This window comes from Microtus pennsylvanicus, chromosome 1 (genome assembly GCF_037038515.1).
Source record: "Microtus pennsylvanicus isolate mMicPen1 chromosome 1, mMicPen1.hap1, whole genome shotgun sequence".
NCBI lineage: Eukaryota > Metazoa > Chordata > Mammalia > Rodentia > Cricetidae > Microtus > Microtus pennsylvanicus.
Window position 1 is genome coordinate 222,734,850 of NC_134579.1, and position 14,636 is coordinate 222,749,485.

Here is a 14,636-nt window from a genome sequence, read left to right on the forward strand (position 1 = left end):
TGCTCTTGGATTGGGAGGATCAACATAGTAAAAATGGCAATTCAACCAAGGGCAATTTATAGATTCAATGCAATCCCCATCAAGATCCCATCAAAATTCTTCACAGATCTTGAGAGGACAATAATCAACTTTATATGGAAAAACAAAAAACCCAGGAGAGCCAAAACAATCCTATACAATAAGGATCTTCTGGAGGCATTACCATCCCTGACTTCAAACTCTATTACAGAGCTACAGTAATGAAAACAGGGTGGTACTGGCATAAAAACAGAGAAGTCGACCAATGGATTCATATAGAAGACCCGGATTTTATCCCACAAACCTATGAACACCTGATTTTGGATAAAGGAGCTAAAAGTATACAATGGAAGAAAGAAAGCATCTTCAACAAATGGTGCTGGCACAACTGGATGTCAACCTGTAGAAGAATGAAAATAGACCCATATCTATCACCGTGCACAAAACTCAAGTCAAAATGGATTAAAGACCTCAATATCAGCCCGAAAACACTGAACCTGATAGAAGAGAAAGTGGGAAATACCCTACAACAGATGGGCACAGGTGATCGCTTCTTAGGTATAACCCCAGAAGCACAGACATTAAGGGCAATATGAATAAATGGGACCTACTTAAACTGAGAAGTTTCTGTAAAGCAAAGGACACTGTCACTAAGACATAAAGGCAACCTACTGACTGGGAGAGGATCTTCACCAACCCCGCAACAGACAAAGGTCTGATCTCCAAAATATATAGAGAACTCAAGAAACTAGACTTTAAAATGCTAATTAACCCAATTAAAAAATGGGGCACTGAACTGAACAGAGAATTCTCAACAGAAGAAGTTCAAATGGCCAAAAGACACTTAAGGTCGTGCTCAACTTCCTTAGCAATCAGGGAAATGCAAATCAAAACAACTTTGAGATATCATCTTACACCTGTCAGAATGGCTAAAGTCAAAAACACCAAGGATAGCCTTTGCTGGAGAGGCTGTGGTGGAAGGGGTACCCTCATCCATTGCTGGTGGGAATGCAATCTTGTGCAACCACTGTGGAAGTCAGTGTTTCGGTTTCTCAGGAAATTCGGGATCAACCTACCCCTCGACCCAGCAATACCACTCTTGGGAATTTACCCAAGAGATGCTCTATCATATGACAAAAGCATTTGTTCAACTATGTTCATAGCAGTATTATTTGTAATAGCCAGAACCTGGAAACAACCTAGATGCCCTTCAGTGGAAGAATGGATGAAGAAAGTATGGAATATATACACACTAGAGTACTACGCTGCGGTAAAAAACAATGACTTCTCGAATTTTGCATGCAAATGGATGGAAATAGAAAACACTATCCTGAATGAGGTATCCCAGACCCAAAAAGATGAACATGGGATGTACTCACTCATAATTGGTTTCTAGCCATAAATAGGGGTCATGGAGTCTACAATAGGTGAACCTAAAGAAGCTAAGTAAGAAGGTGAACCCAAGGAAAAACATATAGTTATCCTCTTGGCTAAGGGAAGTAGACAAAATTGCCGGGGAGAAAATTGGGATCTTGGGGGTGGGGTGGGATGGGGGTAAGGGGAGATGGGGAGAGAAAAGGTAGAAGGGAAGGAGGGGGGACTTGGGGAAACAGGAGGATCAGGATAAAGGAAGGTTGGATAGGGGAGAACGGAACCACAATTCTTAGTTAAGGGAGCCACTTTAGGGTGGGCAAGAGACTTGACCCTAGAGGGGCTCCCAGGTGCCCAAGCTGAGGTCCCCAGTTAGTTCTTTGGGCAGCTGAGGATAGGGAACCTGAAATGACCCTATCCTAGAGCAATACTGACGAATATCTTGCATATCATCATAGAACCTTCATCTGGTGATGGATGGAGATAGAGACAGAGACCCACACTGGAGCACTAGACTGAGCTCCCAAGGTCCCAATGAGGATCAAAAACTGGGAGAACATGAGCAAAGAAGTCGGGACCATGAGGGGTGCACCCACCCACTGAGACAGTGGAGCTGATCTACTGGGAGCTCACCAAGGCCAGCTGGACTGTTACCGAAAAAGCATGGTATAAAACTGGACTCTCAGAACATGGCGAACAATGAGGGCTAATGAGACGCCAAGGACAATGGCACAGGGTTTTGATCCTACTTAATGTGCTGGCTTGGTGGGAGCCTAGCCAGTTTGGATGTTCACCTTCCTAGATATGGACGGAGGGGGGAGGTCCTAGGACTTACCACAGGGCAGGGAACCCTGACTGCTCTTTGGACTGGAGAGGGACGGGGAGAGGAGTGGGGGGAAGGGGAGAGGGGTGGGAGGAGGGGGAGAAGAGTGGGAGGAGGGGGAGAAGAGTGGGAGGAGGGGGAGGGAAATGGGAGGCTGGGAGGAGGTGGAAATTTGTTTTTTTTTTCTCCTTTTATCAATAAAAAAAAAGAAAAAAAACAATGAAGACTCACTAGAACAAAACCATTCATTTAATATCATTTCTTAGGTAGTGATAAGGTCTGTGTTTGTGTATATGTTTGTGACTTGGCTATAAAAGAGGAGGCTACAGTGAGTAAATTACAAATGTTGATAACTCCTTCATGTAAAGATGAGGAAGGAGAAGTTCAAGGATCAATGAAATAGGAATGCTAGTGCCATTTGTCATGTAAATCCTACTATTCAACCTAGCAGAGATTGGATGACCTAATTTTGACAAAACTTTGAGAAAGACAGCTTTGACCAAGAAGCTAAACCATGAATTTTTCTGTTATAAAACTTTACTGTTAGTGGGAATTTACAGAAGAAAGATATCACAAAAACAGGAAATATTAATGAAAGATTTTTTTAATGGAGTTTAGGTGGAAGGTGTCAATCGCAAATCTCAACTTCAAAAGGCATAGATTGTACAGAGTAATTCAGTAGTGCTGAATAGGCATTAGAAACAGCAAAAGTGTGTTTTAATAGTAGTGCAACTTTAACCTAGAATGGGTTGGTTTCTCCATTCTATGGTATTTTTTTCTGCTTCCTTCAAGGCTACCCCATAAATTACAGCTCTTTTATTCTTCATGATTTAAATGTTCTACATTACGTCAATCTAAAATGTACGCTCAATCATTTTCAAATTTGAATCAAAACATATTTATTTGGCTTCTGGGTGTATTTTTCTATTGAACAATCCCCTAATAGCATCTTTCATTTGAGCATTTCTCAAGGTATAGATTAAAGGGTTTAACATGGGAGTTATCATTGTGTAGAACACAGCAACTACCTTATCAATAGGAAAAGTAGTTGCGGGCCTCAAATACTCAAAAATGCAAGGTACAAAGAAAAAGCCAGCCACTGTGATGTGGGAAATACAAGTGGAGAAAGCTTTGCGTCTCCCTTCTGCACTGTGGTTTCTTAATGAGTACAGAATAATTGCATAGGAGCCCAGAAGAAGGAGAAATAATAATAGACAGATAAACCCACTGTTGGCAGCAACAAAGAGCCCCAGAATGTGTGTGTCAGTGCAGACCAGTTCAAGCAAAGGGTTCAGATCACACATAAAGTGATCGATGACATTAGGGCCACAGAAAGGTAAATCAATAATGAACAGGATCTGTATGATTCCATGAAGAAACCCTCCCATCCATGACACCCCCACTAGCAGGTTACATACTGCTTGGTTCATGATGGTTGCATAGTGCAGGGGCTTGCAGATGGCCACATAGCGATCATAAGCCATCATAATAAGCAGGATGATTTCAGCACCTGCAAAGAAATGTTCTCCAAAGACTTGGGTCATGCATCCATTGAATTGAATGGTCTTTTTATCATGAAGTGAATCAAAAATCAGTTTAGGGTTATTGACAGAAGAATAGCATGCATCAATAAAGGAGAGATAGGCAAGGTAGAAGTACATCGGGGACCTTACCATTTGATGGTGTATGATGGTGAACAGAATGAGCAAATTTCCGAACACAGAGACTATGTAGATAATCAAAAACCCAACAAATACAATTTTCTGCATGTTTTGGTTCTGTGTGAGTCCAAGGAGAACAAACTCAGTCACATTCCTTTTTTCCATCTGTTTTATTGGAAATTTAATAACTTTTTTTGGTCAGGAAAAATAATGCATCATCAATTTCATTTAACTTCTGCTTTCCCATAATTAATGTTTAAATTCTACTCAGGTTTAAAGTTTTGTGAATATTGTTGTTCTGCTTTCACAGGTCTTCATTCTTTGTGTTACTCAAATTGACTCCCAGTTAACTGCATTAAAGATTATAAAAAACAAAGCAAAACAAAAACAACTTTTATAAATAAGGCTGGAGATGGAGAGTTTCAAATATGTGGGGGATCTAAGTAATGGTCACCAATATAAAGCTAAAGTGTTTTGTTTTTAATCTTATGAGATAAGGAACCACAAAAGGTACTTGAAAATATAACTTGAAAACTATCAGGTCGCTGGGATAATAGGAAACCCTGTGTACCAATATAATTAATTGACTTTAGTGCCTTGGAAGAAACAGAATTGAGTTCAGTTCTAAATAAAATCAAGTGAAGGAAGCTCAGGTATTAATATTTGTCATGTTTTCTTTTCATCATTTAATAATAATATTTTCCTGTACAAAAAACAAATAGAGATAAATTATGATTCTATATTTTTCAAACAAATTACCAGGATCTGGAAAATGTTTCACTTTATTTACTTTTTCAAAATAAATATTAATAAGAAAGTAAAACAACTCAATAGTGGGCATGAAGAAAGTCAGGGTAATAACCAAAACTACTTAATAAAGGAATAAATGAGTTACTATAAAATAATGCATAATCTTTGATAGTATATATGAATCCCTTGTAAAAGGTATAAGAAAGTATTCTATGTACTACACATCATTCCTCATTTCCTTGAATACTTTTAAAACTCTGTGTAGCTGCTGTAATTTGTCTATTTTTGAGATAATGAAATGATGGATGGGACCATGTATAAATTCAAGGTCAATATTAAATAAAATGACAAAACATACTGTCTCATAGCAGTAGTTTCTTATGTGTATTTTCTTATTCAATCCCAGTTGTAAATGAAATTGGATTAATATCATTATTTTTCTGCAATTTATATATTTATTTTTATAATTATATAACATATAATTGTATAAGAGTTTTATTGTTACATAATATAAAACCAGAAAGTTAGTGCTTCTATACTGGAAATCATAAGAAAAATGATGACTTTGATTTTTTTCTTACTTAATTTTGTCTGGCAAATTTTTAACAGATATTACTATTAAAAGTCTTACCATTAAACTCCACAATGTTATTTTATACAAATACTAGTTTATAATTTGTGGAATTCTAACAGTTTTCTTTATTTCATATGACTTGAGTGACAACATCTGTTGTGAGCCCACAAATATTATACAGTAAATGTACAGTTGACACTTCTACATGACTATCCACAGGAAGTATATATGTGTACTACACCTGGAATAATACATTTTTTGCAGAGCTACAGCAACACTTGTCTTTTGAATAAGTCACTGTCAAGTCTGTAAAAATCTTGTGAATCATGGCATTTCTCCCTTTTGTAGTATCCCAGGAGTGTATAAACCTGACTTTTCCTGTAGGGCAACCAAATATCTCTGCACATACCATGATGTCCTGAAATGGCTTGAAAAGGATTCAGTCAAGTCTATTCTCATAACAAAAATCTACATAAAATCAGTTCCCACAAACTTTCTTTATTGACAGCAGCCACTAATAAGTTAGGAGCCTCACAGAGGTTCATAGAGGTATTATGTCTGCTCTAGCAGACTCTGAAAGGTGTAATCTGCTGGTCTTCTGCTCTGATTTAACAAATTACAAATATTCTGCATTAACTTTTAAATTGGTTTCAATTAACAGGATTATTGCACAGGAAATTAACTGTTTATACAAGGTAAAGGCCTGAGTTGAAAAATTAGCCTCAGAGAGAAAAATTCTCACCTGGCCACCTTGCTGGAAACAAAAACTGTGTCCTCAGAAGAGACTCTGTTAATGCAAATCAAGATGTTAATGCAAATCAAGCCTGCCTGCAGGTTAGAATAGCTACTTATGCTGTATTTCCAGTTACAGGGTAACTTCACAGTCATGTCCTCTCTGAGACATAATCTCCTTGCTAGATTCACTAGTCTCTTGTAAGTCTGTGAAAATGCATACTTGATGGTATTGTTGTCATCAACTAGGGAATTGTTAACTTGTCTGTACACCTATATAATCTAAAAGCTTTGTGGAGATCACCCCTTTATTTTCAATCCTTATGCCTTATCCCCTCCCCTTCCCCTTAGGCCTACGCCCTTGTGTTTCTTCTTTTTGTTCCCCTTTCTTTCTTCTTATCCCAAAGAGTAAAGAATCATGCTGGTCCAATGTGGCTGAGTCAGTTAGTTTGTTCTAAACCTCAGATCCTATTCCCAAGCCAGCTTTCACTTGCTGTAGAAGTCTGAAGCCTGTGTGAGTGCTGAGGCTAGTACGTAGTAGCTCTGGATAAACTATATTTAACCAATATTGACAGTGAACATTTAGATGTTTCATGATATATTTACATTCCAGGTACTAAGAAATACATGTTGCTGGAGCCTGGAATTTGTTATTTTATCTTGGCCTAACTAAAGATCACTTTTCTCTAACATGATTATAAAGAGGGGTCCCAGAATTCTCTTTTTTATATTGTTTTATTGATCTATATATTTTCTCCCCTCCCCTCCATTTCTCCCCTCTCCCTTTCTACCTTTTTTTACTAACCCAGTAAGAACTATCACAGTAGTGACCAGACATAACCATTTAAGAATTATAAGAAGCAAGAAGCCAGCTTTCCCTCCTTTCACTCCTCTCATTTTACATTCATTACCTCTCACCTCATGAAGCTGCTTCATTATTTATCTGTATGGTAAAACCTGAATTATAAGTTATTTTGAGAATTGGTTAAAATAGAAAAACATGCAGAAAGGTAACAAGTATACAGTTTCAAGTTATTTTTGTATAGTTGTGTATAAATAACAGAGAAACTTAAGTGGATGGGCAAAGCAATGAAGACCCTGTCATGAACTGAAGAAGAGTCATCCCCATCATTACTTTCTATGAAGCCAGAGAGATGGGTCTCACTGTGATTTATCTGTTTGTTCTTATAATCAAGAACTTAATAATAATGCAATTAATATTAATCTTGGGGGAGAGGTCCAACTATATTTGTATTCTCATGATTTATTCTGATTATTAAATGAAGTGTCAAAGGGCAAAATAACATTTCATAAATTAGATAGATGGGTCTTATTCATTGTTTTATTTTTGTTAGTTTCTCTATACCTAATGATAATGATAAAATATTTATCTTTTAAATTTTAAAAATTAGAATGAAAATGAAAACCTCTGTGACTGCATTTGATGAACACTGAGAGACGATTATTCCTATATGCAAAAAAAAATCACAGTACCTAATAAGCACACTTGAAAAACATACCTTAATAGTTGGGAATCATCTTGACCACAGTTGTCAGTGTTCAGTGTTCACGTCAATACCATCTTCAGCGAAACTTTGCTTAGAGAAAAGAAACTTTTTATATTCTATGAGATACATGAATACATTTGCTAAGAAACTCCTAGATAACTTACGGTCAAATAGCCCTGTGTTGAAGAAGTGTCTTCACAAGGAAACTCTTCATCCATTCCCACAAACTAAAATTATTTCAGAGAATACATGGGCTTTGATGCTTGTAGGGCAATCTAGAGAAATAACTTTTGTTTCCTGAATCTGGTTCTGCAAGATAAGAGGTAGCAAAGTTGCGAAACATCCGAATGGATCCACTCCTGGTCGATCTTTCAGAGAGGCAGCAGCTGTGCCCGACCTTAAAAGAGTGTTTACAGCTGTATGCTTTCAGATTTCTGCAGCTTTATATCTGAGACTTGTCTCACAGGGATTCATTATTTCCTGTGATATGAAGAATTTCTCTTAAAGGTTAGTGTTCTGGAAGTCTATTTGACTAACAGAAGGTTTTCAGCTGAGAACTGCATTTGCCGTACTTGAAAAGTTTATGTTTTTATTCCATATTTTTTATTTGAGGTTTTTCTTGTTAAGAATCTACATACCAGCAGCAATTAGCACAGAACCTTGATGTTGCCATATTTTACCAAGACTGTTCTGTCTCTGCCACAGCCACAAACCACACCTTAGTACTGGGGCCACAAACATGCAAATACTTCCAGCTTTTCCGAGTGACGTGGTGCTCATTCTTATACTACAAACTTCTAATCCTTCTGTCCTTCTACAAAACTTTTTCTAACAAAACAAACTGATAAAGATTTTGTCTATTTTAAACTGATTATTCAAACAAGTCATACATTAACAGAATGCTGTTTTAAATTGTATTTTCATTACCTTGCCTTTGAATATATCCTATGTCTTACAACTAGATATAAACAATTCTTTGGGAAAAATAATATGCAAAAAGAATTTAATGCCATAGGTAATGTTGATGTGCAACAGTGAATAGAAAATCCAAGATGAGAAACAATGTTGCAAATAGCTGTGACTTCAAAAACACATAGAAAATCAAAGTTATGAAAAACTGTAAAGCTCTCAGTTTTAATTACATATTTGAACATTTTGATGTTACATGAAAAAGTAGTTTTACAAAATCTATTTTAATTTGAGACCAATTGTGCATTGGATAAACACCAGTAAAGTCTGTCTACCCAGTAAAGCAGGGTTCTTTGGACTGGAGAGGGAGGGGGAAAGAAGTGGGGGAGAAGGAGGGAAATGGGAGGCGGGGAGGAGGCAGGAATTTTTAATAAAAAAAATAATAAAATTTTTTTTAAAAAGAGCCAAAGGGAGGGGGGACATTAGAAGCCCATATGCCATGGCATGTACTCACTCATAAGTGGATTCCAGCTGTAAAAAAAAAAGATAATGAACCTATAGTTCATGATCCTAGAGAAGCTAAGTAACAAGGTGAACCCTAATAAAGCAAGCAAACAAACAAAAAAAAACAACAACATACATAGATCCACCTGGAATAGTGAAATAGAAAAGATTGCCTGATAAAATTGGGAGCATGGGGGTGGTGTGAGAAGAGAGGTCAGAAGGGAAGAGAAAGGGAAAAAGAAGGAGGGGGGAGAACTTGAGGGAACAGAGGGTCGACATGGAGAAGGACAGAGATGAAAGCAAGGAAAGAGATATTTTGATTGAGGAAGCCATTATGTGGCTAGCAAGAAACCTCACACTAGAGAAATTTTGAGGAATCCACAAGGATGACCCCTTAGCTAAAATCCTAAGCAATAGAGGAGAGGGTGCCTGAATTGGCCTTACCCTGTAATCAGATTGAAAATTAACTTAAATGTCACCATAGAACCTTAATTCAGCTACTGATAGAAACAGAGACATAGATCCACAATAGAGCACTGGGCTGAGCCCCCAAAGTCCAGTTGAACGGTGGAAGGAGTGAGAATATGAACAATGAGTTCAAGACGGTGATGGGTTCACCCACTGAAACAGTTAACCTGAGCAAATGGGAGCTCACCAATTCCATCTGGATAAGAAAGGAATCAACATAGGTCCAAACTAGCCACTCTGAATGTGGGAGACAGGTGGATGGCTGGGGCAGACTGAGGGGCAACTGGTAGCAGCGCCAGTGTTTATCCCTACTGCTTGTACTGGCTTTTGGGGAACCTATTCTCTTTGAATAGATTCCTTGTTCAGCTTAGATATAGTAGGGTGGTCCTTACAACTTCCCCAAAGCAATGTGCCTTACACTCTCTGAGCACTGGATGGTGGTGGGGTGCGGAGGGATTAGGTGGATAAAATGGGAAGAGGGGAGGGAATGGGAACGGAGATTGATATGTAAAATGAAATAAGACAGTTTGTTTTCTTTAAAAAAATAAAATAATATAAATTTAAAAAGGATTGGGAATATACCCAAGAGACACCCTATCATACTACAAAAGTATTTGTTCAACTATGTTCATAGCAGCATTATTTGTAATAGCCAGAACCTGGAAACAACCTAGATGCCCTTCAATGGAAGAATGGATGAAGAAAGTGTGGAATATATACATATTAGAGTACTACTCAGCAGTAAAAAACAATGACTTCTTGAATTTTGCATGCAAATGGATGGAAATAGAAAACACTATCCTGAGTTAGGTATCCCAGACCCAAAAAGATGAACATGGGATGTACTCACTCATAATTGGGTTTTAGCCATAAATAAAGGACATTGAGACTATAATTTGTGATCCTAGAGAAGCTAAATAAGAAGGTGAACCCAAAGAAAAACATATAGCTATCCTCCTGGGTAGGGGAAGTAGACAAGATTGCCAGGCAAAAAATCGGGATCTTAAGGATGGGGTGGGAGGGGGATAAGGGGAAATGGGGTGAGAAATGTGAGAAGGGGAGAATGGGAGAAGCTTGGGGGAATGGGATGGTTGGGATAAAGGAAGGGTGGAAACGGGAGCAAAGAAATATATATCCTAATTAAGGGAGCCATCTTAGGGTTGACAAGAGACTTGACTCTAGAGGGGCTCGCAGGTGTCCAGGGAGATGTCCCCAGCTAGTACCTTGAGCAACTGAGGAGAGGGAACCTGAAATGACCCTATCCTATAGCCATACTGATGAATATCTTGCATATCACCTTAGAACCTTTATCTGGTGATGGATCGAGATAGAGACACAGACCCAAACTGGAGCACCGGACTGAGCTCTTAAGATCCAAAGAGGAGCAGAAGGAGGGAGAACATGAGCAAGGAAGTCAGGACCACGAGGGATGCACCCACCCACTGTGACAGTGGAACTGATCTATTGGGAGCTCATCAAGGCCAGCGGTACTAGGACTGAATAAGCATGGGATGAAACCGGACTTTCTGAACGTGGCGGACAATGAAGGCTGATGAGAAGCCAAGGACAATGGCACTAGGTTTCGATCCTAATACATGAACTGGCTTTGTGGGAGCCTAGCCTGTTTGGATGCTCACCTTCCTGGTCCTGGATAGAAGTGGCAGGACCTTGGACTTCCCGCAGGGCAGGGAATCTGGACTGCTCCTCATTCTCGAGAGGGAGGGGGAATGGAGTGAGGGGGAGGGGGAGAGGGGAGGGGAGTGGGGGGAGGGAGCGATGCGTGCCAGGAGGGGGAGGGAAATAGGAAATGGGGAGGAGGTGGAAATTTTTTTTTTGCAATAACTAAAATAAATAAATAAATAAATAAATATAAATAAATCACTGTTTGGCCCATTAGCTCTAGCTTCTTATTGGTTAACTCATACATATTAATTTAAGCTATCCCCATTAATCTATATATCGCCACATGACAATGGCTTACCACCAAAGTTTCACCATGTCTGACTCTGGCAGCTCTATGTTGTGTGTCTCTTTCACTCTGCCCTTCTTTCTCCCAGCATTCAGTGCTCTAAATGACCAGATAGAACAATCAAAACTAATTATAGAATTCATTAAAATCTAAAAATAAAGATATAGTTTATACTAATGAAGAAATAAATGAATAGATGAATAAAAGCTTTTAAAACTTTAGTTCAAAAAATTTACTGGAACAATGTGGGTCTCTGTCTCTATCTCCATCCATCGCCAGATGAAGGTTCTATGGTGATATGTTAAGATATTCATTAGTATGGCTATAGGATCAGGCCATTTCAGGCTCTCTCTCCTCAGCTGCCCAAGGACCTAGTTGGGGACATCTCTCTGGACCCCTGGGAACCCCTCTAGAGTCAAGGCTCTTGCCAACCTTAAAATGGCTCCCTTAATTAAGATATATACTTCCCTGCTCCCATATCAATCCTTCCATTATCCCAACCATCCCATTTCCTGAAGCTCTCCCCATCCTCCCCTTCTCACATTTCTCTCCCCATCTTCCCTTTCCCCCATCCCACCCCATCCCCCAGTTCCCAATTTTTGCCCAGAAATCTTGTCTACTTCCAATATCCAGGAGGATAACTATATGTTTTTCTTATTTAGCTTCTCTAGGATCGCAAATTATAGGCTCAATGTCCTATATTTATGGCTAAAAACCAATTATGAGTGAGTACATCCCACGTTCTTCTTTTGGGGTCTGGGTTACCTCAAGACCACGAGGGGGCACCCACCCACTGAGACGGTGGGGCTGATCTATTGGGATCTCACCAAGGCCAGCTGGACTGGGGTTGAAAATGCATGGGATAAAACTGGACTCTCTGAATATGGTGGACAATGAGGGCTGCTGAGAAGCCAAGGACAATGGCACAGAGTTTTGATCCTACTGCATGTACTGGCTTTGTGGGAGCCTAGCCGGTTTGGATGCTCACCTTCCTAGACCTGGATGGATGGGGGAGGACCTTGGACTACCCACAGGGCAGGGAACCCTGACTACTCTTTGGACTGGAGAAGGAGGGGGAGGGGAGTGGGGTGTGGGGAGTGGAGGGAGGAGGAGGGAAAAGGGAGGCGGGGAGGAGGTGGAAATTTTTAATAAAAAAAATGTTTAATAATAAAAAAAAGCCTTCAAACTTTAAAGGCTATTGAAAACATTAAAGCACCAGTTGGTACAACTACACCTTGGTACTTAATCCTTCCCATAATCCATGTTTCAAAGATCATAAAAAGAATTAATACTTTAAAAGCAGCAGCACTAAAAAGCGCTTGCAAACCTATTTTACCAAAGTGCATACTAAATCATGAATAATATAATGATTTCTTGTGTTTATATATATTTAAATAGTAGAATTAAATATAAAGAAATACAAAATAAATTTCTAGATACCTATGGTATAATAAATATATTACTACTATCACATAGAACAGAGGTGGAATGCCCCAAGAATTTACTTGTATGTCCTTGTAGCTGGAAGCATGATCTGTGTTTTATTTTCATGATTTTAATCATACAAGAGAGGTATGTCTTACATGCATCCAACAAACACTAAGAAAATTATACATATTTCTTTTTGAATCCCAGCCACCTCTCATGTCTCTGTGTTATTTTTTTTCATGTAATAGTTTTCATTCGATAATAGGAGTACTGGTAAGAACATTTATAATCATCACTTTTAGCACTAGCTAGTTTGAAACAATTAACTCAATTATTAGATAAATCAATGAGAGAGGAACTCAGTCTAGTAAGGATTTTTAAAACATTTCTGCCCCGTCTTCTTGTTTTTGTGGATATCATTTCAGTAATGCTAGGTATGAATCTTTAAATGTTTGTTAAATGATGAAAATAAATCACTTCAGATATTTAATTAGTGTGTAAATATTATTCAATAATTGAATAGTAATCAACACAGTTAACAATAAACGAGACAAATAAAAACAGATAAGTTTATAGTGTTTCCATTTGACTAATTAATGCTTCCTTAGGTTATCTACAGTTAATTCCCTTTTTATTTGAGTTTGAGATTTTTTTCTCTAGGTTTGCCTCTGAGGAGTAGAGATAAAGAAAGTGGCTCAGAATCTATTTCATATTTCAATTTTTCCTTTTAAATTTCTTGGTAGGCTGTGAATATCTTTATGCTTAATGAATACTTTATTCAACTATCAAATATTATAGCGATATTTCCTTTCATAAGCACCTGTTCTAGTTTTAATTGCTACTTATACATAAAATCTGAAGTGGCATATCTATCTTATCTTCTATACTGAAACCTACATTATCCTTCTGACTAAAGGAAATGAAAGGAAGGAATGGATGAGAGAATTACTGAAATATAGGAAGAGAAAGTTCTCAATATTATCTCCCCATGGTCTGTCAACACATCATTTTTTAATTAGCTCTAAGCAACATGAGGTATTTGTTCAACATGTTCAAGAGCCTGACTATTGAACTAAATGTTCTGTGGAATGTTTCCTGAGAAACATGAATAGGATAAGCTGCTACATTTATGAGAATAGGAATTGAAATTGATAATAAAGTAAATGTCTATAGGCTGGGGTTAGCGGATCCTAGGGGATGGGAACTTATGCAGTATTGGATAATGTAAGAGTTTCCATATAAGTAAATACAATGCATCCTTTTGTTACATTATTATAATTAATTATATCTGTCTGGATATTTGATGGAGTGGGCTCATTTAGATCCTAGGAATAGCAATTATGGAATATTCTGCAAATTGGTGAAAAGGTACTTTCAACCATGAAATGTGTGTGTTGCTTCATGTTATCTGGCAAGTAAGTGATCTACACTAAAACTGAGGAAAAGAGGTTTTAGAGAAAAGGATCAAGAGTGAACCCAGACAATGACATAAATATAGGAACATGAAAAGGCAAATATAAAAGAAGAGATAAGCTGCAAAGGAAGAAGGAATTTGGAACAAACAAGGGCAATGCAACAACAAACATTTGAAAGATGAGAACCAGTTACAATTATTATGGTAAGGGAACATAGCAATTACTCCCCATTACAAATTGCTATATCGATAAATCAATGAATCACTCAACCAGTGAGTGCATCTTCAGAAAAGCCCCTATTATACTAGGAGAGAGAGAGAGAGAGAGAGAGAGAGAGAGAGAGAGAGAGAGAGAGAACTATAAAATGTGCCAATAATGAGAGACTTTGATATATTCAAACTCATAAAGAGATGTCTTTATCAAACTCTTCCCCTCAAGGCTTAGGGAATGTGCTGAAGACAAGAAGAAAGGTTATAAGAACCAGAGGTGCCAAATGATGCTAAGAA

The 14,636-nt window shown here is 38.0% G+C and overlaps 1 protein-coding gene across 1 annotated transcript; it reads right to left on the reverse strand.

Annotated features, from left to right (window-relative positions):
- Positions 1–3,111: 3,111 nt before the first annotated feature.
- Positions 3,112–4,041, reverse strand: LOC142842725 (olfactory receptor 4C46-like). The gene has a single exon (XM_075959423.1). The coding sequence runs from the start codon at positions 4,036–4,038 to the stop codon at positions 3,112–3,114; it is 927 nt and encodes a 308-aa protein (XP_075815538.1). The 5' UTR covers positions 4,039–4,041.
- Positions 4,042–14,636: the final 10,595 nt, after the last annotated feature.

Bases quoted from the DNA above. Each gene is read 5' to 3' on its own strand.
- LOC142842725 (XM_075959423.1), bottom strand. From the start codon at position 4,038: ATGGAAAAAAGGAATGTGACTGAGTTTGTTCTCCTTGGACTCACACAG.